At 40.5% G+C, this 26501-nt stretch overlaps 3 protein-coding genes across 4 annotated transcripts in view; all 3 read right to left on the reverse strand.

The window, feature by feature from the left end:
• Nucleotides 1–1238, reverse strand: part of myo16 (myosin XVI) — a 100543-nt gene extending 99305 nt beyond the window's left edge. For both annotated transcript variants that reach the window (XM_088315425.1, XM_088315424.1), the window contains exon 1: nucleotides 1063–1238. The gene's annotated coding sequence lies outside the window, so the exon portion shown is untranslated. The remainder of the gene's footprint in view (nucleotides 1–1062) is intronic.
• Nucleotides 1239–3732: 2494 nt separating this feature from the next.
• tnfsf13b (TNF superfamily member 13b) lies at nucleotides 3733–7644 on the reverse strand. The gene is made up of 6 exons (XM_088315155.1): nucleotides 7354–7644; nucleotides 6677–6770; nucleotides 6538–6594; nucleotides 5435–5559; nucleotides 4089–4239; nucleotides 3733–3967 (listed from the first exon to the last, which is right to left on the reverse strand). The coding sequence occupies exons 1-6, from the start codon at nucleotides 7576–7578 to the stop codon at nucleotides 3855–3857; spliced, it is 765 nt and encodes a 254-aa protein (XP_088171281.1). The 5' UTR covers nucleotides 7579–7644; the 3' UTR covers nucleotides 3733–3854.
• Nucleotides 7645–8799: 1155 nt separating this feature from the next.
• Nucleotides 8800–14412, reverse strand: abhd13 (abhydrolase domain containing 13). The gene is made up of 2 exons (XM_088315794.1): nucleotides 14209–14412; nucleotides 8800–13024 (listed from the first exon to the last, which is right to left on the reverse strand). The coding sequence occupies exon 2, from the start codon at nucleotides 12995–12997 to the stop codon at nucleotides 11942–11944; it is 1056 nt and encodes a 351-aa protein (XP_088171920.1). The 5' UTR covers nucleotides 12998–13024; nucleotides 14209–14412; the 3' UTR covers nucleotides 8800–11941.
• Nucleotides 14413–26501: the final 12089 nt, after the last annotated feature.

The raw sequence follows: 26501 nt of genomic DNA on the forward strand, positions 1-26501 counted from the left end.
AGCAGATCAACGTAATCCCCAAATACGAGTATGTGTACAGAACAAGCATGTCGTACACGTATGCACTGTGAGGCAATTTTGTTTAGTAAATTTGAGGTTAGCATTCATTTTCTAGCTGTCATCCAACTAACAAGTGGCATGGTGGATGACTGGATAGCACTTCAGCTTCACAGTAAAGAGGTGTCGGTTCGATTCCGGCCCCGGGCTTCCAGCGTGGCGTTTGCTTGTTGTCCCGGCGCCTGTGTGGATTTTCTCCGGGTACTCCGGTTTCCTCCCATGTTCCAAAAACATGCAAGGGAGGTTTATGGGACACTCTAAATTGGCCCGAGATGTTGTCTTTGTGTGTCCTGCGATTGGTTGGCAACCAGTTCAGGGTGTACACAGCCTACTGCCCAAAGACAGCTGGGATAGGTTCCAGTACTCTGTGAGGAGAAGCGGCTAAGATAATAGATGGATGGATCTGACTGTTAACCTTTGAGGTGTTGACCTCAAACTTTAAAGCAATATCAATTGCAGAAATTTGATCTTGTCTAGAATATTGGCAGAGCAGCCAGAACCCCTTTTATGTTTTGTGAGCTCCTCTATTGGTGATGACTGAGCACTAAAATAGGAGAATGCCTTTTAAAAAGATTTTCCTTCACTTTAACACAACAATATGAACTGACCTTAAAATAAAATTTGCTGAATCACATTAATGGCTCACTTAGTTGATCGCTAAATAGATGATTGTCACGGCAATGGCTGGGATGTTATTGTCATTCATAGACTCAATGACAATAAAGTCTCTACCATTGCTATGAAAATCCTCAGTCAGAAATTTTAGAGATCAACAATCAGCGATGGTCGAGTGGAGCAGCCAGGACATGTTGCTGTGCTCTTTTAATATTCTGCATACAGAAATGTATATGCTGTCTGAGCATTTAGGACGTACATTCAATAGGCTTTGCTATTTTAGTTTGCGATAATGCCTTGCTTAGTTAAAATATTAAAAACGAATTAATAAGAGTATTTTAATTCATGTATGCTATGCGGTTTTATATTAAGGGAAGAGTAGAGGCTTACCTTTGACAAGCTTGAATGTTGTTCAACTTCTGTTGTACTCGTTCGAATTCGTCCAACAGAACGAACAACAAATGGCAATATATTCACCTGCAGTTGGAAGTTATTTACGAAACTAGTGTGATATAGAAAAGAAAATGCAATTCCGGCGATGTTTGCTGTAGAAATGCGGTGGCTCGTCATCAGCACACATGCGGTAAATGGTCGTCACGTGGCTTACTGTTGTGGCCTTACAATAGTCGCTTAAACATTTAGGTGATTATTCAACGTTAAAAAGTATTACAAACAAGTGTATATTTTTTAAGACGGGTTAATTTTAAATCCAGGTGACGTCTAGTGCTGGGTCAAGCTACGGCTACTTGTTCCTAATATTTTGATATGGATATTATTATAGCTCTTTAAGACCACTATTAATACTGTACGTGCATGTCAGAGTTGTAACAATTTTGAATTTTTTTTTTTCATCTTGACTTTTTTTTTTTTTTAATATATATTAAGATAGTTTTAGTGCGGTTGCAACGTTTTAATCATTTTTCCTCACAATACACACAAAAAAGAATCCTGAATCCTGAAAGAGGATAGACTTGTCCATAGCATGATAAGGAAAGGGGCACATGCCATTTTCTAATGAGTTTAGAGGTTGGGAAATGCTCCCACTCACCCTCGACCTCAGTCAGAATAAGCAGTATCGAAAATATACATTAAACTATTCAGCTAGGACAGACGAGCAACCATGCATAAATCAAACATAAATACTAGTACGGCCAAATAAATAGACTTCAAATCAATTTCACAATGTGAAAAGAAAATTACATTTTCACGACAATTACATTTTTTTTTTGTAAATAGGCTCCCTTTAATAACCCTTCTGTTTGTGTATATGCGTGTGTGTGCGTGTGTGTCTTGTGTTGCGCTTTTTATCACTGCATAGTGGGTGCCAGCATGTGTACTCAGCAGGTCTCATTTCCTGATTCCCCGGTCAGACGCTGATTTCTCTTTTGTGTGTCGGGTCCACAATGACATGAGCTTCCGCCAAACATGCCGGTCGTCGCCATGGAATCACACAAAGATGCTGAAAAGGGAGGGCATTTTCATATCATGATTGACACATTTTGCCTCCAAAGGAGACGGATGCTTCTCCTATCCAGCCGCTTTCTTCTTAGCATTTCATGAAGAATGGCTTTTGACCTCGGGCCTTGTCTGCTGCGTTACGGAATCACAGCCCTCTTTTTCCACTAATGGCTGCAGCTCTGTGTCCATTTATCCATTAAGGCCATTTGAAATCACTCTTCCTGTGCCTTCTATTTTTGACTTTCTTCTCCCACTCCGCCATCACACCACAAGTCTCTCAATTTGCCAAATGGAGTCATGACTCTCAGGGCACGACGCCATAGTGAGCAGCCGACCACCCACTGGGCTTTGTCAAACTTTGTGCCCCTTTGGATACAAGTCGAGTAGATGAAGGAAGCCTTTTAATTTGATTGTGTGTCAGGCAGGATACATTTATGAGTGCATTACAAATATATGGATGTTAAAAAAAGGAAAAAAGTTTCAGATTAATAGCATTTATTTCATCATATATGACATCACAGGGCATAACAGCTCAGCATGCGAATGTCACATGACCAAACCGAGAAGAGGAGATCCATCCATCCATTATCTGTACCGCTTCTCCTCACCATGACTGGTCATTACCTGAGCCAACAGGCACTGTGATGTCATTTTCAGTCGACAGCAAGAGATGGATAGACACGGGTGGCTGCTTAATTCATATTTCACTAATGCAATATTAATAAAAATGCGTTCAAACCACTGGGGCTGCATAGAATATGCATCATTGTAAATTGGACTTGATGTCGCCTGTCCAATTTTGTGAATTTGTGTCGCTCTAAGTGTTTGGTTCAGCAACAGATCGATTTTTTTTTTAAACATCAACGCTATAAATAATGCATGGTAAAATCCATACTTTGCAACCTCTTATAGGGCTAATGTAAAAACTAAAAATGAAAATATTTTTCAAAAATCCTGACGCGCTATAAAAAAAGTAAAGAAAAATTTGATCAGGGTCAAAAATACATTTAGGGATGCATAAAGCCATCCATGATTACAAATTATAAGTAAACTTGTGTTATTCTAATTTTCCTGGCCATTATTAATATTATTTTTTTTATTGTTTCATGTATCTCTGGATGACCTAAACAGCATGATGTGTGTATTTTATGATGATGTTGTATGACACATCACATTTTATTACAGGGTAGCACCCGTGGACAAGTAGAATGACAGCAATACCCTCAATGCATAGCTAATATGCACGCTGCAAATGTTTTTTCCAGCTTTATATACAATAATAGATCATAATAGATGTAACCTTCTGTTCTAAGACATTTTATCTATCCACTAAATATTCATTTTGCCAATGTTTTTTTTTTCCTCATCACGTCATTCTTTTTTGCAACTGCAAAACTGTATATGATAGAAACAAATGGTCATCACAATGTATTTGCACTCACTGTTGAGAACAAAATTATACAGCATTGTTATGGTGTTTTAATAATATCTAATAATATAATAATAATAATAATATAACAATGAGAATATCTATATCTATCACATATATTTATATTTTAAATTGTGACATGTAATCTTATAAATTAAAGAATGTATAAAAAAAAAAAAAATCCACATCATAAAACAATCGCCAACGTTGGGTTCAGGCAGAGCAAAATGTCTCTTCTCACATTTAAGGTCACCAGAATTACAGCTCCCTCGGCTCTCATGTGAGGCGACAGGCTTTAAACCAGCTTGACAGCGCCAACAAAGGTGGCGTCTCCATCCAGGGACACATTGGCAGTGGACCTGGGTATCAACAGCTCCAACTGGTCACCGACTTCCAGCTTCACGACACCTGAGGGAAACGTCAGCACACTTCTCACATTGAACTGGCATTGCTGTTCGCGGCTTAGCACGCGACGCACTGCCGCTGTAAAGACGGTGTACAAAGTACCTAATAAATAATAATAACGCACCTCCTGTGTAACATGTGTTGAAAGGGTACACGCTGTCCATGCTCTGGATGCAACGGAACAGGATCACATACTGAGCTTCGTCACCCACCACCGTCCTCTTCCTGCGGATCACCACGTGGCCCATTGCAAACCTACTGTCCATGTAGTAGACCTGAAAGTGACGGAGAGTAAAGATAACAGCCAATGGCAACAAAACGGGTGTAAAGACAACACAAATGTCAATGGGTCACAAACTTGATGCGGATATTACAAGTAAGGATTACGCCTCCAAATATTGCCTATAATAATGTAATAATAATGTTATTAACATTAAGTGAATTTAACTTGAAAAGTGGGTGACTTCAAATAAAAGGTGCGCTGTCCTGAGTTTTTTTTTTTTTTAAAAACACATCTAGAAGTAAGTAACATAAAAGCTTGAATTTTTGTGTAATATTATATGTGTAGATTCTTCATTAAAGACCAAAAACAAAGGAATGCAGTGGTTGCTATTTTGTAGTGGTGCAAGACTGGCATGTTTGTACCTAAATAAAGTGACAAAGAATATACAGGAGCAGGTAAAATGCATGAGAAGATCAAGAAAATGTTCCGATGCTTTTGTGTTTGTCGTTTTCTGTGGTGGAGAACTACTGCTTTGTACTATAAATAGCCTTCAGGCTGCCCACACATAGCCCTGTGCTGGATACAAAATATTCATACATCCTATAGGATGGGATGTTTGATACCATCTTTTTTTCAGACAGATACCAGTATGAGTACTCACGCTAAAGTATTCACCGATACCAAGTAACGATACCACTAATTATTTTTGACATTTAAACTTAACTTCACACAAAGACAGAATACTTTGAACAAAAAGCTTTATTTCTTTCTGTTGCCCATGATGATTTTTTTTTTTTTGCAGTATTGGTGGCTGGCATCAACAACATTTACGAGTACATGATACTTTGAAATAAGACTGTAATCGGTATAATACGGGTAACTTAAACGTCAGTACATAAAAGTAAATAGTGAATTAAAACCTCTGTGAAATTGTCCATTAAAAGTGAGTTAGTGGATGGATATTTTTTTATACAGTTCCTGTCTTGGATTTCATTAGCTTGGTGTAAATATAACTAATGAAGTGTTCGTTGCATGCGCTTGGTCGATTACCTGGGTTTTTATTATGCATTAACAATGATGAAGCATTAAATATTCATTTCACAAGCATGCATCATTTGCATAGACCGTTTTCTGCACTGACAGCAGAGGAGCGCTTTTCATCTGGCAAGTCCAGCAGTTTGCAACGCAGGCCTGCAGCGCCTCCTGGTGGTAAAACTAAAAAAATAACATCGACATGCGCTACTAACCTGACTGTACACAAAGTAATAGCCCTCTTCTTGGACCAGTATGTTGTCTCCTACCACCTCCAGCGAGGACCCTCTCCTCAGGCCAGTCATCCAGGGGATGCCCGTGTATGGCTCCAGGGCAAAATCTGACGCAAGAAGATACATTTATCATATTGCTATCCAAATAGATTTGTGTTAAAGGATCTGCTTAAAAAACTCAGGTCCACTCAGATAGTACAACTCGTAGCGTTGATTTATTGATTTTTCTAAAGGATCACCGACATGGTGCTCGACGGCACCCGGGAGCACTCAAGGTCGACAAGAATAGCCTGCCGGCCTGTTCCAAAAATAGCTCACCAGTGATGGGACATGGTGAAGTTCTAGGAATGTTGTAAAAGTGATCATTTGAAAATTATACTTTTTAAAACCCTATATTAATGTAAATAAGTAGAATGCAAATCATTTGTACAGTTACTGCCACTTTTCTGCTCCTCCTAGGGTGCACACCTTGGCCACATGGGGGCAGTGTAACACAGAATGAGACAACTTCAGTAAAATGCGGTAATTACAAAGGAGAAAAATATATGCTTGTGAGTTTTGTTGTATTGTCAGTCTACATGTGTTGCCCCACCACCTGTTTTCAAATGTCTGTTTCTAAAGAGTTATAAAATGCTGTTTGTTAGCCCGTCCATGGCGTTTTGTGGTTTGGGCCATGCATTTCACACCAAGGCTTTCAGCTACTTAGTCCGACTTGATTAAATCCCCCTCATAATACCATCATGTAATGTAATAGTAAATGTTTTTGTTTTATGTTATATTTGACAGTAACATGCGTTCATACTTAACTGTAACACAAGTGGTGACAAAAGGAACGCAAATGCTTTGAATGGGAGTTTTTGAGTCCGCTTAGCTCACTTAGCTCATTTCAAGTGTTTATAATCACCTCATGCTGAGACTGTCGATGCCTTCTTTTGAAATAAGTGCAAAGGGAACAAAAACCAAAGAAGGAAGAAAATACAAAACGCACACAAAGCTCATTCAAAATGCCCAGAATGATTCTTTGCTTGCACAGCTGATTAACGTCACATTTCACTGTACAAATTCCAACATTTTTTTTTTTTTACCTTTCCTGAAGATTTTCCTGCTCTTGTTCGCCAACAACTGGAGACAAGATTGTGAAACTGGGTTGGAAAGAAGCACATGCGAAATGTCTGGTTAAATCTTTTTCTTCTTAAATCCAAGGACAAGGCTGCTTTGGCTCACCTGATGTGTCTGTTCCAGAGACCATCCTCCTCCTCCTTATCAGGGTGAATGGCTGTTGATGATCTGTCTGGCTGCTTCTCTCATCACTCACATCCTTAACACAGAAAAGGAACCCAACATGTAGGAAGTAAGCATACGGGTCTGTGTTAGTTATGTTGATGAGGATTTTATTTTATTTAATTAATTCAAAATTTAAGACAAACATTCGATTCGACTTTGGAAAACAGTGATCAAAATTGTGCTAATTTTAGAACATATTGTGGAGGAAAAGCAGTTGTATGATGTATCATGAATAATGTGTGTGCAAAATGTGTTGGGTTTTTTTTAAACATGATGAATCAATTCATCTACAAAATAATTAACAAAATGCATTATTATTAAACTAATCGTATGGAAGAGGATTTGGGCCATGAATGAAAAGGAAGGATTTTAATCTCAGAATTCTGACTTTATTCTCAGAATTCTAACTTTAAAGTGAGAATTCTGACTTAAATCTCGGAATTCTGACTTTCGAAAATTCTGAGATTAAAGTCAGAATCCTTCCAGCCTTTTTTTTTTTTCATTCATGGCCCTAAACCTCTTCCGTACTTCTAGTACTTTTTGCTTAAAAAAAAAAAATATGTTTGAAACAGGGACTGACATAAAAAGCAATTGACGACAATGTTCAAACGGCTCACCTGCTCTCCACGCTTGACCTCCTGACTCTCTTCCCTCCTGCGATTCACCTCAGACTTTAGGCCCTCCACCTCAGCGCTGAGGACAACCAGCTGGTACAAGGAGAGTGCAGACAGAGAGGACAAGGTGACGACCGCTAGTGTGAGAAGGAGGACCGGCCGGGACAGCCCTCGGGCCTCGACAGCTTTCTGACTCGTCCCAGGATCCAAATGCGAGCCAACTGCCATTGTCAAGGGGACTCACGCTGGCATGGGAGCCAATTCCTCACCAGCGATGCTTTTTTGGTTTCACATTCGTTCTCCATCGGCTTCCAGTCTAATGAATACAGTGGCAAGAAAAAAAAACAAAAAGAGCGCCGCTTCCCCTCCTTGTTCTGCTTGGCTAACCACATCAACTTCCTGCCTCAACTGCGGCCCTGACCTCACTCAGTTCTCATTAGGCTCTCATAAAATGATACATTACCATTATTTACATTGTGTTAAGTCAGGGGACTGAATAGGATTTGGATTGGAGTACTAAGGCCACATGGACAAGGGAAGAAAACGCGAGGGTACAAGAAAAAAAAAAAGTTGTGATAAAGGAAGTCAAGTCAACATTTTTCTCAACAATAATACGCTCTGTGCAGCCCCACAAGTATAAATGCAGTATTCCGATTCATTTTGCATCATGGACTATTAATTAAGCATCAAAATCCACCCGTTTCTAGCCATCTCAGTGGACGGACATTTTGTCACCTGCTGTCGAATGAAAATGACATCACAGCTCCTGCATTGGGTCAAGTAGTGAAACCCGGAGTTCAAAGCATTTAGTTGATGTGCTGCCTGTGAATGAAAATAGTTGACAATAGGAAACCGGAGTACCCGGCGCGGGGGGAACATGTAAACTCCATGCAGGAAGGCCAGAGCCGAAACCGACCTCTTTACTGTGTGGGATAGATAATTTTTTTTTTTTTTTTTTTAAATTACTAAACATTGCCTCTGTGCATACATGTACGACATGCTTGTTCTGAGGCAGACGTGCTAACCAGTCGACCACAGTGACGTCCCATTACATATATAATGTTGTTAAATTACTACTTTCCCCATCAATGTTTATTTTCCTAAAATAGTTTGGTCATAACATTGCTGCTTTATCTTCACAAAGTTCATTCCTGCTAAATTCTCATGGAATTGAATGTCACTGCAGTGTATATTTCATGGAGGAAATTTGCTTTCAAGATTTGTGCTTAGGGCTGAAAGAAAAAGCTGATCTCAATACTGCGCTTATTTAACTCAAATAATATAGGTAGAGACTCGCCACCACCCCAAAAAAGGAAGTAAATTGAAACATTGAGCAAAAAACACGACAGGGGTAAAGTAGTGTGACCATATAAAAAAAAAAGTGAAGTGACATCAACGGCCACACAAAATTCTTTTACATGATTAATTTCATTCATTTGGAAATGTCGCAACGCTTCATATATCAATTTTATTGTATGTTACAGCACAGAATACACAAAAGTGAAAAGAGGTGCTTACAAAAGCGACGAGTGGATAAAAACCCAGAAATGGTGAAAGGTGGGAAAGAAGCTCATTCAGTGACTTCTTCAAGCTGAAGACGAATCATTCGAATGTCTGCTTAAGAAATGTATCTTTGTCAAATCTTAATACAAAAAGTCAAGACAGTGCAAGTTTGTTAAAGAAACAATCACATGCCAGCGCCCGAAAGCAACACACTTGCGCTTTTGAAAAGTTCCATCAGTCAAGACTGATTCATGGTGCATTCACCTTTCACGCAATCATTTATTTAAAAAAAAAAAACACACATTCAGACTGACTTTGCGGCTGTAATATCGCATATGACGCGGACAGAACCCCGATTCTTGCAAAAGGCGAGTAACCATGGTAACCCAAAAAAGGAGCGATCATACACTCGTGCAATGCAATCTGAGCTCAGGCTGAAAGAAAATAAATCAAATGTGCGGAGTCAACATGTCAGAGAAAGACGAGGAAACATCAGCGCCCGATGCCATCGCGGGGAAGAACAACAAACAAATTGCACTAATTGAACACTAGTAATGACATTCACATAGCAGCGATTCTCCTTGCCAAGCTTTTGCTTCACAAACTGTTGCACCAAATTTGACCACTGTGTACGCGAATGGCTTCATTGTTCTGCACTTTCAAAGTGAGAACAGACAACAGGGGTTTTAAATTTTAAATCATCAAACTCCAACGGACCTCCTCGGAAGACATCGGGGAAAGAAAGGTTAATTAGCTCATTAACAGCCCTCCAAAGGCGTAAAGCCATTTTGGCACATTGCGGGTGGTGGGGGGTGACAAGAACCTAAAGGGCGATTAGAGTGGAAAACAATACCAGCTAAGATTATGAATACTTAGAAAAGACGGATTCTTGTCAGAGATTTTGTACAGTAACAAATGCATCGTATTGTCTGTTGAAAGGACCACTCCATCACAGCCTGGTTTTCGATTGCTATTCCGTGGATGGATATAGTTCTGACAACACAACAATAAAAAATAAATAAGAAAACTTTGAGGATTAGGCTTTAAAAAAAAATCATTCCAGCACTCAAAGGATTGAGCTTTTCATTCCATTACAAAAAGGAAAGCTGTTATTTTACGGAGGAGTATTGGGGCCACACTGAAAAGAAAACAAAAAAATAAATCAAATTGTCATGTTTTCATTTTAGAAAAACATTTATATGTAATTGTGGTAATGTTGAAAAGAACAGTCCTAATGTTACAACAATAAAGTTGTATTGTTGTTTTTAAATGTAGAATTTAAAAATTTATTAAATTTTTTTTTCATTCAGGAAATTCTGTGGGCTGACACCAGACCATCGCAGGCCACGTTAAGACAATCAGTCACACTCTCAACGATGGACAACAAAGTGTCTTTTGATGAACCGAACATGTAAGTTTCGGAAGGGAGTCAGACGCAAGCAAAGAGAGAAAATGCAAACTTCTTACATGGAGGCCAGGGCATTGTTTTCAGGCCAAAACCTTGATCATTCGAGAATAGTGCTTATTTTGGTGTATTTTTCAAGAAAAAAATTCACAAGAAATTATTCTTTTAATCACTATTTTCATCCACGTTGGCCCTAGAACTCCTTCTTGTTGTTTTCATTAGCATCAAACTAAAAATATTCAAACAGGGACGCTTATGAAATAATGAACTTGTATTTACATCTATGTGCATGAATTAGTGTTACTTAGGGCTGAACGATTTCAGGAAAAGATCGAACTGCAATTTCGATTCAATTTACTTTTTTTTCCTTTATGTACATTAACATTTACAAATAAGACAGAAATGTACATAATACCATCGAAATATTGAAAACTATTAAACAAATAATGAGTGGACACTGAAGAGGCTGAGGGCGAGGCAATCCTTGTCAAGGGTTTTAGAATGTGTAAAACTGAATGCAAAAAATAAATTCTTATTTTAAACCTTTTTTCCAGTTACACTAACAAAAATGTTCCTTAATCATAAATGTAAGATTGCATTTAAATGTCATATTTTTGCTGCAAATGGGGACTGAGGGCGGACCGATATGGCTGAAATGTCATCCCATGGTATAAATTGAATCCCTTCACAGTATTGGTATATATCGTGATACGAACTAAAGTGTAAAAAAAATTACAATTGAGTATCAAGTTATTTAAATATGAAAAGTAAATATTTCCTATTAAAAGAGGCAGAAAGAATCTGATTTATTGTCTCTGCTTCTTTTCAGTCAAATTTCGCATTTTCGTGCAGACAAGACGGGAGAGCTAGCTGTCGTTTTGCCTCGGTGCGGCATGTGTGCCAGATCGAGAGCAGCAGCGGGCCGCTGATTGGTTCGCCAGACCTGCCATGAGCATCATGCCGCTTCTGATTGGTGATCCGGGGGAGTAGAGGAAGGGAGACTGCGTTTGTGTGAGATAGTTGATTGACCACATGATCACATTTTCTGGAATCGTGATTTCGATTTAAAAAAAAAAAATGAAATAAAGAAAAGAAAATATAAATCGTTCAACTCTCGTGTTACAGGCAGACTTTAAGTCTTGTGGGGTGGAGCCAAGAGCTGCCATGTCTTTGCAGCTGTAATCTATGATGCTCCAAAACACACAGATTACGTCAGCAGCTGAAATACATTTCGGTCAGCACCGTTGCTCACAAGTGACCTAATTTATTAAGACAGTGATTCCCAAGCAGTCTGCTGCAGCCCATTTGTGTGCCACTGGAAATGGTTCAATTATCACCTCATCGGCCGTGATATTATTTATTTACGACAACTAATTGTTGTTTAACTAATATTCCAGAGACATATATTGATAGGCAGAAAGATGAAATGTTCTTCCTCCACTTGAGGGCAGAAGGTACAAAATTAAATAGCATCTACATTTTGTTACATTTTTGTTTGATGTTTTCCTTTGAGATGTTATTCAAATGAAGAATATAAGCCTTGGTTCAATAAAGGTTGGGAAACACTGTATTAAGCATCACAAATGCATTATTCGTGGAAGAAAAAAGAAAAGGGAGCAATGTTTCCCCTCTCTGAACCCATTTACAGATTGAGTGAAATTAAATAAGAGTAAAAAAGTTCACTCAGATGATGGTGACACTCGAAGACGTCTGCACACTCTCCTCGTGGGCGTGGCTCTTGAGCAGCTCGCAAACAAACTGCTCCAAGGCGGCGAAGTAGCCCTGACACTGCCACGTGTCGTTGTGCGTGCCCTCGGGGAAGATGGCCAGGCGTTTAGTCCGCGACGGCGACATTTCGTACAGTTGCTTCATCATGACTGGCGGTATGAGCTGGTCCGAAAGGCCCGAGACGAATAGCGAGGGCATGCGGCACAGCGCCACCTGCCGGTAGGACAGGAACTTGTTCCTGTAGCACCACAAGGGCAGCAGGCGCATGGGCAGGAAGGAGAAGAGCGTCGACGCCATGTGCGGGATGCTGAGGAAAGTGTTTTCCACCATGATGGCTGCCACACGGTGAGGGTTATTTGACGCCAAGCGGATGACCACGGCGCCCCCGAGCGAGCGACCAAACAGTATCACTTTGGTCTTGTCCAAATCGGGACGGCCCATCACGTAGTCCAGCGTGGCCTCGGCATCCAGGTAGAGGCCGTCCTCGCTGGGCTCGCCGTCGCTCTTCCCGTAGCCGCGGTAGTCCACCAGCACCACGTTGGCTTTCAGGTTGACCAGCATCAGCAGCGCATTCGGCACCCTGTGGCCGATATTGCCCGCATTGCCGTGGAAGTAGAGAATGGTGGGCGGTGCCGAGGACGATGGGCCGCTCGGACTGGCGCCTGCGACTCCAGGAGGCGCGTCCCCGCCCGTGTAGCGCAGCAGAATGAGGTTGAGCTTCACACCATCTTTAGTGCGAATATACACATTCTCATGTGGGATTCCCGTCGGTACGGGAACGTAGAGGCGCGATGATGACGGCTGATCGGGGAAGTAAAGGAGTGCGTCTTGGAATTTGTAGAGGATGCCCGCCACGGACACAAGGATGAGAGCCAGGAGGATGAAACCACCATACAGGTGGAAGGTCAGGATCAGAGCCAGCAGGGAGATGCGGCAGGCGCCCCAGGACCAAGAGACTAAAGTGAGGGTACAACGCTCCACGGAGCCCCACAACCTCCACGGCTTCTCCATGGCAACACAGAGTGTAGTCACAACAACCTGAGAAGAAGGAGAACATTGCACATGAGGAAAATAGACATTGAAACCAAATATAGTGCAGGGTGTACAAATTATTATTTGAACTAAATAGTAAGTAAAAAAAAATGCATATAGTGGAACCTCGATTCAACTGACAGAAAATAGTACCCACTCAAACCCGCCTTTGTACATCACCTTTCAGAGTCAGGCAGTTCTTGAGTTGGCTGCAATTCACCACAGTTTACTGACACAGAGTGGTCATGTGTTTCTGACTTACGCTCCTTATCATAGATAAACCGACTTCATAGTAGAGCGGGCTAAAACGCGTGTCAATAAGGCAGCTATGTTGGCAGAGAAGAATTGCTCTTTCAAACAATGGATGGATGGAAGTGGCGGCCATGTTAGCAGGAGCAAGAGTTTCTTAAAATGTAATAGCCCAGCATCCGCCATAGTTATTTATTTTAAACAAGCATAACCTATTTATATCTATAGCAGTGCACTGTAGTGGCAAGTGTACACACCTTTGGTCCATGCAATTTTTAGTACAATAAAGTTTTCTTTTATTTTGTTGCTAAGCCCTTGTCAATGGCATCTAGTTGTAAAAGCGGAGAACATGAGGAAGGGCTACAATATTCTTCTGTTTAGTTTATGAAAAAAGCACTTCGAAGTAACACTCAATCAGCTTTAACGGACGAACGCTTCCCCCAATTCGTCCGTTAAATTGAGATGTCACTCTATTTTGGACATCAGAAGAAAACGATTACTTTTGTTTTTGTTTTTGTTTTAAGGAGGCGAGCTAAATTCAAGACGTTTGAAAAAAAACTATGGATTTGTATGGCGAGTGATTATACTGAGCTATAGGGCAGTATTTCCACACAGGGTTGACTTCAAAAGCTAACGCCCATACTAATCGTCGCTGTTAACAGCAACAAGAGGCACACCCATCTTTTTTTGTTTTTAAAGTATCTGATGACAGCACAGTGCTGTAGTAGCTGACAGTGTACGTTTGTGCTGCACCCAACTGTCATTTCACGTCGACACAACATTCAATTTGTTAAAATAGACGTGGGGCGAATGAGTGACGCCGGATATTTATCACGGTGATTGCCAACTAGCGCGAGTCCTTCACATGTCAAAGGCTATCGACAAGCTACCTAGCATTAACTCGTCGATGTTAACCAGGCGGCCGGGTACTTCTGACTCACCTTCCTCTCATTTTCGCTGCATCAGCAACGTGAAGTATCGTCAACTCGCTCGCACGAAGACAAATTGGATGCTGTCACGCAGATAAGTGTCAATTAAGTGAACTAGGTATACTTGAAGTGACCTGTCGTGACAAAAAAAAAACCGGTGCAGCTCGCTTTCCTTTACAGCTGGTTCGCATTCCTGTTTCTGGCTTCCGGGTGGAATCTTACTCCGAGAATTTGGTTCCGTAGTAAAGTAAAGTTCCTAGTTATTATACACGAGTAGGTAATTACCTTACATTGAATTGCAGGTATGTGTGTGTTTTTAAAAATAATCATAAAAAGGCAAATCCTTTATTCCTTTATGTATTCTTTATTTTAAAACGACTAACATATGTAGCGGGTGGTTTAATAAAGCTCGCTTCATAGAGCTGAAGCTGAACACACCACAAGATGTCGCTCTTCTACCAGTATTCATTTTTCAAACGTGCTCAAAATTCAGCATAAATGGCAGTGGTGATCGGTCAAGGCCTTCAAGAAATCACGATCATACTAATGATAAAAGTTTATTTAATTTTACATATATTAAGTGTATTTTAAATCAAAGACTATTCTAATAGATTTTTGAAGTAAATGAAACTGAGTTCAGAGAGTTAAAATATTTACTCAGTGTGAAAATCTGCAATTTTGGCAAAAAAAGGTTTGTGAGTTAATTCTTTGAGCTACCCGTGCCGCTGATTTTTCTAGGGACCAATAAATTTCTAGCATTTGTTATTTTAGGCTATATTCTGATTAATTCAGTGGATTAATTTAATTAAAGCTGGTATTGACATTTTGCTAATAAACCAGAAGATGATATAACTATTTTCAATGTGTTAAGGTTACGTATTTAAGGTCAGGGTTTCCCTTTTTTCCCCCGGCTCAAGACCTTTGAATATGAATTTTGTTCCTCCCCTAGATCCAAACATACAAAAAATATATATAGGCATAATACTAAAGTACATTGTCCATCAGAGTTGCTGGCAAACAGTCCAAGGTGCCTCACAGCCAAAGTCACCTATAACAAATGAGGTCAAGTGCAATAGAATGCTGATGGATATTGTCATAAACAAATGCTAGAAGAATTTACTACAACAAACATGAATGATAAATGTATTTTGCCCCCCCCCAAAAAAAATAAACCATGTATGTCTGGATAATGAATAAAAAATACATGTTTATAATTCTATTTTCCAATAAAAATTCACAGATGATGATGTGGCTCATTTTGGACCTAAGCCCAAAGCTTGTGCACATCCTATTCTTCTCAAAATTGATCCTTTAATGAAATGAAGTAACAAGGGCTGACAACATGTTACTTTGGAGATCTAGTTCATACCACTTGATGTTTACTCATAGGAAACCTGGTGAGTCCGTTATTGACAATAATAGGACAGAGAAAGGTGAGACTGCTTAATTTGTTAGCAACTTAGCAATCGGTTTGCTGTATATGGAACACTATCAAGCTATTAGAAAATTATGGTTGTAACTACATAATGCCTTTTTATGCTTTCAGTTCCCTGCTGGCGTTTAACATTTCGCTCACACTCCATCATGTGACCAAGGCGGGGAGGCAGACAGATGATGAGCAGGCCAGCCTAGCACAGCTGTTGGCCATTTAGCTCTGTCCTTGAGGTTTCACTGATTTGATTCTGGGTTGTCAGAGCCAACATAAAAGGAAAACAAACGCTTTAAGATATGTTACGCTGTTTAATAATGATAATAAAAATAACGGTTCAAATGTAAAAAAAAAAAACAAGCGTGGAAATAACACAGCCACTCCGAGTTCAAATCATGCGCAGTTTAATGAATGTTAATTATAGCTGAAGAGGGGATTCTGATCGTATCTGACAGTATTGCACCTTAAGCTGCAGCATCTCGGCAAGGAGAAGTAGGTCACATGATCGTCATTTGCTGCATGATGTCACAAAAGGCTAAAGTCAGAGGAAGCGCTGCAAGCTGACGCATTAGCTCTTTAGCCTAAATGCAGCAGCACCAAGCACTAGAAAGAAGATGCGCTGTAGTTCACTTTGATAAGTCGCTGTATTTTCCCTTACCATACAGCACCTCCCTACCTACTTTTATAAAGTAATTTAAAGTGGGACTCAAACAAGTGGTGTTGCCCAACCGCTCAATAAAAAACATTTGTGACACGTCAATTGCTGTAACTGAAAAAAAAAATTGATTGAACACATTCTGTTTGAGTATGCTTATCAAACTTTAGCTTGTTCAGATTTCAAAACCATTTTCACCATAGGAAATAATATGAATAGAAATCTATTAGTGTCAAACAGAATCCTTCATAAAACCTTTGCCGACAATGTTTTATGCAACATTTGAACATTTGTAACTGTTCATTTCCCAGGCAATTTTGAACTGAATAATATTGCCGTAAGTAGCGTGTATATAGCTCCATACATTATGTGTTTCATTCAAAGCGTGCACTCAATTTTGGAGTCACGTGCACGCACAGACACATAGACGCACGTACACATAACGCGCAAAGCCAGTATAGTACACAGGCACACACTGTAACTTCAATTACTCCAACTGTATGGCTTTAAAGCACTGGAGGGCCACAGCTCAATAAAAGTGGGAGCTGCTGTAGGACGAGCAGTGATTTGATGACCTAGCTGGGAATATCATATCATCAGGCCAAGGGACATGCTTATCATTCACCTCACGCCAACCACTCAGTAGCACCCCGCTAGCCGGACTGGAGCAGCATTGTGCAAGCGCAAAGGCACCCATTGACTAAATTAAAGGATGTACTGCACGCAATAGCATGCATGTTAGCATCCTGTAAGATGGGAGCGATTGCAACATATTGATTGCTAGTCAGCATTTTACGACTGAAGCTGCAACCTCATCTGCCGGTGTGGAAGGAGTTACTATTATTGTCTTTTGTTTGTTTGTTTTAGTTGCATTTGTGAAAAGGTAGGCCCACACTTGAGCTTGTCCGATATCTGATCTGCATGTACGGTAACTAAATGCCAGGCACAAAAGTGATAGATTTGGTGTCCATGGTTACAATGTAAATGTGTTATCACCTTGGCGACGAGAGCTTTGAGTCACGGAGGACAGCTTCGACATGATACAGAGGAACCTCCAAAGTCAAAGACAATCGATTTCAGCTGACCGCCAAGTTGTTTGAAATTGTACAATAGATCAAGAATAAAATATATAATGGAATTAAAAGCAATCGTAAAAAATAAATTTAGTTGGCCTTTGAAGACATCTGACATATGCGTGATAGCGAGGGAAGAGGAAATTGTTTCCTTTGGTCATTTTTATGTTAGCCATATCCACTGTGGGTGAATCACTGGCACACTGTGAAAAAAAAAAAATGGAAATAATCAAACGTCAAACCCAATTCGATTCAGTTGTCATCACTGTTGTTCGAAATTCAAATCACCCCCTCATCATAAATAACTTGAAGTGAATTGATTGTTTATTCAAGTACAATAATCTGTTGTAGCACAATGACACAAATGCTATTTGTTAGCTCGTCTATGGCGTTCGGATTTTGACATTACAATCAAGTTCAACTAGGAGAATTTATAAGCGGCACAAAGCTTTGTTTTTAAAAAAGTTCTGCTTTTTGTGAATTAATTTGAGCCAAGTTTCTTGGCAACATCTAGTGATTGTAGCTCAGAATTTTGCTTGCAAAAAAAAAGAAAAAACAGCTGAGTGACATCTAGACATGCCTGCTGAAGGAACTCATTTCAACGTGAAGTTACATAATTTTTTTTTTACAATTCCTGCACATTGATGTTTGAGGTACAATTTTTACTTTGATTAAATCACTTTTTTCTGTGTCTGACTTTCGAATGTCCACTGTAATTCTTTTAACTTTACTTTAAACCCAGCCCATGAGGATGCACAAATCAAGACACATAGTACTTGTGTCACCACAGTAAAATCTCACTGATTCCTATTTAAATCCGTACCGCCAGCTCCTGTGGCTCTGTTTCGGTATCAGTCAAGTTTTAATGATGGCCCAGTCAGCTGTAGTAAAACAGGCAGCCCGTGCCTGCAGTCAAGTGTGCCCTCTGCGCACTTCCCAACAGGAATGAATTGGTTGGAAATTGCTGTACGTCTCCGACAGTAATTAGGAGGCCTCCTGTAGCGAAAAAGCCAACATTTATTAAAATCCACCATCACCCTCACTCCCTTACACATCAGCCCACTGTCAAATCTAGAAGTCTCTAAACATTCAGTAGGTCTGATCTTATATGAGGTATGTGCGAGGATGAGCAGTGTGGGTGACCATATATTTTGGGGGGAATTTTGAATATTTTAATATTTTTTAAAATGAATCATTAAGAATTCTGCTGATGGTGAGTGATCGATTGTGGATTAATCATATCGGGAAGTAGAGGGAGAGAGTATTAAAGTCTTGATAATGCAAAAATAAACATCTTCTAAATATTACAACCCATAACCTTAGCAAAAATAAAGGTTTTCTTAAAAAAATACTTAAAAATTGTGAAAAACCAAGCTGTTCTCACAGCTGAATGCACTCGATTGTCAATCCAATACACTCCTTCTCAGTCTCCCATTTTTTTCACTTCTTGTTGTCTTGAAACATCATATATTGTATTCATTTAATATTTTTTATTTTTATTTTTATTTTTATTTTTATTTTTATTTATTTTTTATATTAACTGTTGTACGCGAATAAAAACTAGCTAACCGCCCAATTAACTACTGGATGTCATTGAACAAAACAAAAAGAGCACTCATTTAGGAAATAATGAAAGGCAAACCGTTGTCACAGTGTAACCTTTATTGACGCTTGAGACAATGTTTTGAGCTACATTTTGAGTGTTATTGAATTTAACAAAAAATGAAACGCTATAAATATTAAGTCATACAAACAGTAACACTGCAGTGACTAAGAGAAAAGGAAAATTTTATGGCATTTCAAATTTTAAGAGTCAAAAATAAAATATTTAAAATAAATTACGGTACTTAAAACAAAATAATCTTTACATTACTTTTAATATGAGTATATTAGCATGAGTTCTTATTGCATTGGATAAAATTATGTGCGAGAAGTGTCGCAAAAAATCCTCAAAATCCAAAGAAAATAACTCACTGACGTTCACATAACTGAGGTGTATGCTGCCTAACATGTGTCACCATTTTGTAGGACTTTTTCTGTCCGGGATATTTTAGTTAGATTCCATTTTGTACAACGGTGGTGGCAATCGACTTAATATGTATCGCTGTAAATATTATGAAAGACAGATAACGAGAGTGACGAAGTGCTTGCCAAATATATCACCCTCTATATCTAAATAACCTCTCACCATGAATCAAGAGAAGTGAATGAACCCTCTACAAGGATTTTGTTATTGCATAGAGGTATACTCTGTGTTTGGTGTGTAAACAATGTAAATAACCATTTTTATTCTCCAACTTCCTCTTGTGATGGAAGAGATAGATGGATAATTAGCGCGTTTGGCCATTGTGCCAAAAATAAAGATGAAAAGACAAACTTTCAGAGCAGGCTTCCTTTTGTGTCTCCAGACACTTGAGCAACCTCCTCAGCGGGAATGTTAATGTGCCAGAGCTGCTAAATCAAGCACTCTTCAAGTTAGATCCAAATGCCTGTTTTCTTTTTCGCTGAGAAAGGGAAACCTCTTTGTTTGCCATCATTTGAAACTGAATTATTTTTGTGTCACAGTTTGACCAAATGGGTTTCAACCATCAACTCAATGTAAATTTTTGAGCCTATGTGAAATTACCCCCTTCCCTGATTTTCCTTTTTTTTCTCCCCTTTGTTACTTGCTGAGAAACTCACTTGTTTGTTGCGTTGGTGCTCAGCTCAAAGCGATGAAAGTATGACTTTGGCATCATGGTGGGGCATCTTGGTCCCGAATATACTTGCTCGTGATTTGAAGAGCGTCATTCAGAGTCAAATGGTGTTTTACTGCCATCTTGTGGCATCTTGGTGCCAAGGAACGCCAGTCAACCCTTGCATATATACGTGGTTCGGCGTTCACAAGTTTACTTATTTGCCGATATTCGCATTTGATTAAGAACACAATCAGTTCAAAGCCTGTAGTGAAATGAGATGACAACAACATAGGCTAATTGAAAGATTTATTGTAAATAATAAAAAACAATAGAAAAGAATACGGGATGTGAGCGGGTGAATATCCGAGGTGTGTGCGATGCTCACCGTATGTTGTGTACAGCAGGCTTTGTACGTGGTCTGTTTTTTTTACTAATTTCCCTAGCTTGTTGCTTTAATATTAGACAATTAGCATCTTGACATGCGTCAAAAGGACGATGTAACGGAAAGACGTGGGTCATTTTTCCCAAAAAAGAATTTCAGCCTCAAATAATAAAATAACCGTGAGTACTGCAAGTTTCCTTTTCTTTCATCTGTGCGGCCTGCCACGGCCCGCGGACCGGTGGTTGGTGACCACTGCCTTAGAATGTCTGCCAGGACTTTTCATGTCTCCAGGGGCTTGGGGGCGGGGACAATTCTTTCATACAAACCTCAACGGTTTATGTCAGGATGTCAATGGAACAGCATTTTACAAAGCATTTTTGCGGCGGCCTCCTACAGAAATACCCTGTGTGGACGCGCATACAGCATTGCACACACCAGAAACCGCCATTGATTTTGAATCTACAGTAATGTGTTTCAAAGTCATTACAGTGACGGCCTTGCTTATGGGGCGCGATCACGGAAGCAAGTGAGGGCGCTGCACAGTTTGATCCCCCTCAAGAAAATGCAACAGCAAGGACATTCTGTGATGAAACGACACGGCAGAAAACTTCTTTGAATTGCGGTTATACTCTAAGAGCATAATGGAGACCTTTGTAAAGATGGGATAACTGATGGAATCTGAGCAAGGTCAAGAAACTCTGCACTTAATAGCAACTGCACCCAATTTAAAGGAGAAAAAGTTATGTTGCTCGGTGAAGGTCAGCAGGAATATTATAACTGATAACACCCAACACAATGAGATTTGTCCGGATTTGCTGTTTGCGCCTCTTGTAGTTAAAGGGCATCTTTAAAGGTGACATACTATACGATGCAATCTTAAAAAATATATATATATTCACTCTTAAGAAGAGTTCCTAGATTGCTTAAAAACATGCCTATGGTATGCCTAAGTGATATATATATATATATATATATATATATATATATATATCCATGGTCATATTCGCACATCAAATCACATACCAAATAATATTTTCCCATTTAAAGGATATATACCTGTGAGTAGAGTTATGTGTCGTCACTCCATTTATGTTTAACTATCCAAGGTCATAACCCTGCCAAATAGATGCTATTTGTTAGTCACCCATGTCGACAGACCCATTTTGTTTGTGTTGAATAAAAATAAAACAATTGCAAACACACTTGCTTTTACTTTGCAAAATACTGATCAAAATGTCCAGCTCAGTGGGTGGCCACTTGCTGTCGACTGAAAATGACATCACAGCTGCTCAAGGGTCAACTAGCGACTAATCATGGCCAAGCTTCAAAAAGAAATGAGTTGTTGTTACTGAAGCCTTGAGCAAATGTGATGTCATTTTTAGTCAGCAAGTGGCAAAATGGCCGCCTCCAGACATGCACAAAAACGGGTGGATTTTACTGCTTAACACATAATCCAGAAACACAATATTAATAAAAATGTAGTGTTTCAATGAGTGAGGCTGCATTGAAGATGTTCTTTTTCAGAATTTTTTTCAGATTGACGTCCCCTTTAATAAATGTGATAACTGTTTGCATGTTTTTGCCAGCACATATTACACTGTACAGACAAAGGAATTCAGACAACTACAACTTTATGAAGCAAAATGGAAGAAAATTAGGACTTTTATCAACATCTTAAACACGTTGATAGCGACTCACCATCTCTCTTTAAGTTCATTACCACAATTTTGAATTGTGCTTTCAAGTGACGTAAGAAGCTAAAGGTGGAATTAACATAAACTCAAACGCAATTCCTGCTAGATTAATGAATTGATTAAGTGGAGTGTCCCAAAGCTTCTTGCCCGTTCGATTTGATTATGATGATTATCCAAACACAATCCTCCCTGTGTTCTATTATGGAGAACAGATACAGCCCAAGCAACGAGGAGGAAGCCTGCGCTGTAATTTACGGATGGACATCCTATAGCTGTGTGTTGAGTCCCGTGACCCAGTAGTAAGTCAGCGTAATAGCAATTGCTCAGGGATCCTCGTGATTTACACGCTAGGTTTCCGACCTGCGAATGGGAATAAATCACTGCCAGCCGTCCTCATCCTCCCCTCTTTATCTGCGCTCTCAGCTCTTAGTCGCTGTCTCTTCCCGACCCTTTCTCAGTCTGTCACAGTCGCACACACAGGCAGAAACACACTCGAAGCCACTTCCCTTGTTCACCCCTCGAGGCCCACACATAAGCGCTTAATGAAAAGGTACTTTACACAGGCGCTCGTTCACTGGGGAGATATCTCTTTAAATGTCACTGTTAATGGCGGAAATTAGCAGAGAGCAGCAGGTAGTGTATCAGCCCGTGGACGTGTACATGCTGATGCCAGTGTATGATACCTGGCTCGCCACTTATTGCTTATTTGTCCTACGCCTGCACATTGCACTTTGTTATTTTGTGGCCCGCTTGATTACGACATATGAGTGGAGCTGCAGCCATGACCGCAGAAAAAGATCCCCTGTCGCATAGGTAATCAGATGACGCTGAGTGACACTTATTCTGGCTCCTTTAAGATGATGTCGGCTGTCGTAGCCAATCGTCACGTCTGCCTTGAAGTCGGCACGTCGGACCAGAAAATGACTGAAGAACACACCGCAAAAGCTGACGGAGACACCAACTACTCTGGACCCTCTGCGCAGGCGTGAGAAGTAGTACCCCTCTATGCTATCAGCTGTGTAGCCTTTCACGGTGCTGAGGCTATGAGGTTATGTCCATAAAGTAGATGTGAAAAATGAGCCAAGTTGATTCAGTTCTTGGGGAATTCCGTATTTTTCAGACTATAAGTCACCCTTTTTTTCATATGTTGGCTGGTCCTGCGACTTACTGTGGAGCGACTTGTATAGGAAAAAAAAAATTAATTTCACAGACAGCCACGAGAGGGCACTCTAGTCTTATGCGCCAATATCTCCTACTCTTTACAACGACAACTGAGAACGATTGAACACAACTGGAACTCATCATATTCTGCAGAGGGAATGCGAAACTTGTTAGGGCCTGGCGAAGATGAATGACACTGAAACCTGCCATACAATGTGGGAGGAAACCCACACAGGTACGGGGAGGACATGCAAACTCCACACAGGAAGGCCGGAGTGGGAATCAAACCCAGGACCTCTGTATTGTGAGGCCATCGTGCTAACCAGTCAGGCCACTGTGCTCCAAACGATAATAACCTTGCAGAGGAACCACATCTTAAGTATATGTATGGGCCCGGGTGACTCCCATGAGCCTCGCTTGTGTTAAGTGCAATTTTGCGAACGGACAATTACCCTGAACTACAAAACAGCCAAAACTATAAACATTTTCCATGCAAGCAATCACCACATCCTCATTTTCATCTGGTGCACATTAAATGACTCAGGGAACTTCATTCTACACCCTTGAGATATTTATTCCAGTACAACATCCCTCCTCCCGTAGTTTATTTCGTATCCAAGTTGTTGTGTTGTGCACGTGAGCCTACTGTATGCCGCTGTGGCCCCGGGCTGTGCCTCATCAACAGTATCTGATCACATAGAGCGGCTGACCTCAGATGACTTTGCAGACACGCTCTGCGGTCGACCGCTCGTGTGCACGCCTTCCCCCATCCAGCCCCCCTTCTGTGCTCAGTCTGGATCCTGCCGCACATCTGCTCTGTGTTTCCCCTGAACATCTACAATCTAGCACACAATTACACATCTCATCAATTAGCCACTGTATGTTGGGGCATGGATTGTGTTAAGTGGCGTATACACGTACTGACTATAGTTATCCTGAGAGATTATCCTGTGGTTAGGGGTCCGTATATTACACATAAAGGTGCAGTACCGGTTTATTAACTGTACTGTACATCAGACGACACTTTTTTATGGCAATTGAAATTTTCATTTTCCCTCAATGTGAGCCGAGCGTCGGTCACCGTTTCGCAGCTCAATTTTGCAGTTTCCCTCCTTTGAAGCACCACGCTCACATCCGCACTTCGTGGCCTCCAGGATCCACATTCCTCATGTTCCCGAGCCTCCTTGCATCAGCAGTGCCCCGCTTTGTGAAGCTCTGTTAATAACTGCCAAAGACAGAATAAAGTCCAGCCCAAAGGTCAAAAGTGATCAATTTTGTGCTGTCCCTCGAAAAATAACTGCTTAAGAGGCAAAAAGTCCTCCGCCTTGGCATCACATAGTTCCATCAACATGAGTAACATCATATGACTCCATTTCCTAGAGTACAACCTTTAATCTCAACTGTATTTAGAAAGCATTTTAAGGCAACCCCCTCTATATACAAAAGTGCTGTACATGGAGTAAACGTCAATCATAAAATAACAAACAGTAAAACAAATTTTTATTAATTCTTATGCTGAGTTAAAAGCCAAATAATAAAAAAGAGCTTAAAGATGAGTTTTAGATTAAAACTGGGAAGCGAGGGGGCTTTCCCAACGTTTAGCGGGAGGTCATCCCAAAGAGAAGGCCCAGCACGCTCTGAGCCTTCGCTTAGACCTTGGTACCTCTAATAGCGTCTGCTGCCCAGACCTGACGCACTGGACAAAGAGGTAAGGTGGGCCGAGGCCATTAAAAAATTTGAAAACAAATAGAATCTTGATTAAAAACTCTAAAATGTACAGAGAGGCAGTGTAGGCATGCCAGAGTCGGAGTTAGGGGTGCCCTCTTACGAGAACCAGTCTAGCTCATTCTCTGCCAGCCCAGGTAAAATGAAAGTACGTCTATATCCGTCAATGGTAGCGAATGAGCTAGAGGCGAGCAGCAGCATTTTGGACCAACTGGAGATGTTTGTCGGAGGATTGGCTGATTATAAATCAAAATGCATTACAGCAATCCAAAACTGTTATTGCTATCTTATTAATTTTTTATTTTTTTCATTTAAAATCAAACCGTTGAATCATTTCGCACCACACGTATCATCACGAATCGTCTTTTGTCGAGAGATTCACACCCCTAGCATGTAGACATGAGCACGACAATAAGAAGCAAACAAAGTTTATATTGCCGAGTAACATTGTAAAGTTGACTCGGAATCAAATACTGTGGGTAGAAGACAATGCTACAGACTGCTGGGATTAAACTTGTCAGCTGTGCTGATAATAAGCGCCTGCTGGAAGGTTCCAAAGCTCAGCGGTGCACCAATCCAAACTGGAAAAGCGACTGGTGACTGGCAAGAGTGGCGCTGCGTTGGCCTTCCTCCAGCCTCATCCCAGGCACATTCTGGAGAGTCGCTGCATGTTTATTCTAGCGAACACGCCACCCCTTAAGCGGGAGAAAAGACTGGATCTCACTATTGGATACGGTTCAAATTCCACAGCCAACATGTGACTTCATTCGAAGCCCTTCAAAGGCTTCAATATTTTTATGTATGGCTTTTGACATCCCCGCTGGATGCAGGTGCACTTTTCACCAGGAGGTGCTCTCTCTCTGTCAGCACAGATTAGCGGGAGGGAAATGCTTTTCCGACTGCCATGCGAGCTAATCTTGCTGCTTGCATTAATAAATAGTTCCTATGGGTTCAACTCTTCTCTTGTCTTGCGGAAGCTCGCATGGCATTGTCATCTTGAGCAAATACGTTAAAAGGGCAGCAATGTTGAATTTATTTTAGGTGCACATTGAGGTGCATTGAAGGGGGGGCGGCGGGGGGGGGGACTGGCTGTGTTTCAGGTCTCCCTGCAGGAGTTTGGAGCGTCTGTCTCAGTCATGGAGTTCCTGCAAATACGACCGTCTGCTGTTTACACTCGGGCTGAAGCTGATGTTCGTGAGGTCTGCTGTGCTGTGAGAGGCAAAAGTTGGGAAAACGGCAACAAATTGGAAAGGATCTTTGTCAGTTTAGTAGAGTGTGCCGGTTTTACTTGATCATTCACTTCATTGTTTGATGATCCGATATAAAAAAAGTTGAATCGGTGGAATTTATAAAAATAGCGACCATAAGATTAGATGATGAGCTGATATATCGATCAGACTAATTGAACTCGACAGAAATTCTATGTTGAATTTTGATTGGTCTGACATCAGTGCGGTTCTTCTTTTGAGGTCCCATTTCTTTAGGATGACAAAAAAACTGCCCAGCAT

Source organism: Idiotropiscis lumnitzeri, chromosome 14, assembly GCF_059441095.1.
Source record: "Idiotropiscis lumnitzeri isolate Australia: NSW breed Sydney's pygmy pipehorse chromosome 14, RoL_Ilum_1.0, whole genome shotgun sequence".
NCBI classification, from domain to species: domain Eukaryota; kingdom Metazoa; phylum Chordata; class Actinopteri; order Syngnathiformes; family Syngnathidae; genus Idiotropiscis; species Idiotropiscis lumnitzeri.

Bases quoted from the DNA above. Each gene is read 5' to 3' on its own strand.
- tnfsf13b (XM_088315155.1), bottom strand. From the start codon at position 7,578: ATGGCAGTTGGCTCGCATTTGGATCCTGGGACGAGTCAGAAAGCTGTC. The intron at 6,595-6,676 runs GTGAGCCAAAGC...TTTCCAACCCAG, and splicing joins CTCTGGAACAGACACATCAG to TTTCACAATCTTGTCTCCAG. The intron at 4,240-5,434 runs GTTAGTAGCGCA...CGTCACTTTCAG, and splicing joins ATTACTTTGTGTACAGTCAG to GTCTACTACATGGACAGTAG.
- abhd13 (XM_088315794.1), bottom strand. From the start codon at position 12,997: ATGGAGAAGCCGTGGAGGTTGTGGGGCTCCGTGGAGCGTTGTACCCTC.